At 34.2% G+C, this 2,500-nt stretch overlaps 1 protein-coding gene across 5 annotated transcripts in view; it reads right to left on the bottom strand.

Moving 5' to 3' along the window:
• Positions 1 to 2,500, bottom strand: part of nf1a (neurofibromin 1a) — a 118,877-nt gene that overhangs the window by 65,319 nt on the left and 51,058 nt on the right. For all 5 annotated transcript variants that reach the window (XM_088299937.1, XM_088299939.1, XM_088299938.1 and 2 more), the window contains 2 exons: positions 882 to 1,043; positions 597 to 694 (listed from right to left, as the gene is read on the bottom strand). In XM_088299937.1, the coding sequence (XP_088156063.1) occupies positions 597 to 694; positions 882 to 1,043 (260 nt within the window). The remainder of the gene's footprint in view (positions 1 to 596; positions 695 to 881; positions 1,044 to 2,500) is intronic.

Raw genomic sequence — 2,500 nt, 5'->3', positions numbered from 1 at the left:
CATCTGGCAGTATGTGGAAAAAATAATTGCAAAAGAATTACAAATAAGACTAAATGGCTTCCCCTAGACGAAACAGTCAATTAATAATTACTCAATTTAAGTTCCACAATTTCTTTCACACTATAAGTGGGGAGCCAAATTTAATATGGGTAATGGTTCCTAGAAAATGTGCAAAAAGCCAACAGAAGAAAAAGAGACACCAAAAGCTGGACACGAGAATGAGAAGGTGTATGTATGATATTAGTTCACATCTCATCAGGAGAAGTCACTGTCATTTTGTCTAAATCCATCCACACTTGGATTGGCTGTAAAGTGTGGACTGACATTTGGAATCACAGCCAAACTAGTTGGTTAGACGGTTGGTAACTAAGGAAAACCGGCACACTGCACGGCATGACAGAATAGATCAGCTGTGCATGTCAGGTTGCTCAGTGGGCAGCTTGGTTTAATGTCAAGAAAAACAGAAGGATGGGTCACAGCACCACCATGTGGAGAAATTGAATAAATTAGAAGCAGATGTTTCTGCCTGTCACGTTTCTCATGTAAAGGGTAAAATACAATTTAAGGAACTGACAAAAAGAAATAGATGATCATACCGAGTGGGGTCCACCTCAAAACTGATGTGTTCAGGGGTTGAGATGACCCCTTTTAACAAAGGTTCCAGTAACTTCTGCAGGTATGCTGCTCCATAGACCTATTATACAACCAAAATGAATTCAAAATTATTTCAGTTCACTACATTTCAGTTACAAAATAATCCCACATATCATAATAGAAACAAAACAACATAACATGATAATACAATACAATTACACAACAAAATAATTTAGAAGACAAACGTGATGTCTTAGAAAATTGCCTGGAGTTGTGACCTTTCCTACCTTGAAACAAAAGGTCATTATTTTGCTGGCCAGGCTGTTTCCACGAAAAAGGGTCTGCATGGAGTCAGCAAGTTCCACCTCTTTGGAGAACATATTCCATAGCAACTGGTAGAGGAGGTGACGGGAGTCGAACAGCGTCACCAGGACCCGAGCAAGCTCATCCTTGAAATGAAAATGATTACATTATTCCTTGAAAACTATATCATAGAAATGTATTATTATATTATATTATTATTATAATATTATTATTATAAAACACATTTGCTTTCCATAAAAACAAGAAATATAATGCAAGACATGCAAACAGAATGCTAGATTTTTTTTTTTGCAATCCTGAAAGGTGAAATTCCTTGTCATCTTAAAGGGGGAGTTGGTACTCTTCTGTAAGGGCTGCCACAAACAATTATTTTGCTGCTCGACGAATCACCAATAGTAGTCGCGGTTAGTTGACTAATCGGATCATATGCCCCATAATCGCACCAGCAAGCAGCTGCTCTCATATGACCATCTGTAGTTCACAGCGAGAATTCTTTAATGCATGTACTCATGAATAATAAAGACAATTAAGATGATAATACATTCAATTTGGATTGACGGCATTTTTATAAATGATGGGAGCAACTGAAATTGAAGGCGGCACTGTGGCCTTAACATTTTTAGCTGTAAATGTTGAGTGCAATTTATAATGGAACCAAAAACTATACACTATGCTTAGTTACACTGATACCATGAAACTATCTGTAAAAAATACAAAAACTAATACTTAAAATAAATACTAATACTTAATAAAATAAATTAGGGCTGTCAAAATTAATGCGTTAACTCAGGTGATTAATCCCCAACTCAGTTAAATATTTTAACTCAGTTTGATTTACTAAAAAAATAATTTGCATACTTTGCAAATAATGGGCCATATTAGCTGTCTTTAGCACATCTCAGAACAAAACACTGTGTTTAAGTTACCACTGGGCCTTGCAAACCAACACTGCTGGAGTGTGGCGCTTGTGGGCAGTTTTGAGAAATGTTTTGCAAACAAATGTCTGTTAAGATGTCTCCATTTAGATCGTATTCAAGAATCTAAGAAAGCCATTAGAACAGTCTTTGAATTAAATATACTTCACATTTGGTGATTTTGCATCAATTCCAAGATATTATTCAAGTAAATATCTGTTACAAGCTTTGCCAAAAATAGTACTTGAAAAATGTGATTAATCACAATTAATGATGGATTATTTTGTGATTAATTAAAATTAATCACTTGACAGCACTAAAATAAATACAAAATACTAATACTATACTAAATATATTTCACTCTTCTTGGACAACAATCCTTTTTTTTTAAATGCAGTAAAATATGAATAAAATCAGGGAAATGTACAGTGCTAAAATAGACAAACATAATCACTTGTATTGGTTTTTAATTTTGTTTCTAACTTTGATCCAAAATGTTTTGTTTTGCTCCTCTATATGCATAATTTGATCTACATATTTAAAATGTGGTATGCACCTGGAATAGAAAAAAAACTTTAACGATTAGGAGGAACCATTTTTTAGCATTGTAATTAGCATATTTTAACAACCTTGGTAGGGTATGTCTTCTGTTTTGTGTTGCCATTCAG

This window comes from Idiotropiscis lumnitzeri, chromosome 7, assembly GCF_059441095.1.
Source record: "Idiotropiscis lumnitzeri isolate Australia: NSW breed Sydney's pygmy pipehorse chromosome 7, RoL_Ilum_1.0, whole genome shotgun sequence".
NCBI lineage: Eukaryota > Metazoa > Chordata > Actinopteri > Syngnathiformes > Syngnathidae > Idiotropiscis > Idiotropiscis lumnitzeri.
This window is presented reverse-complemented; position numbering and strand designations above follow the sequence as displayed.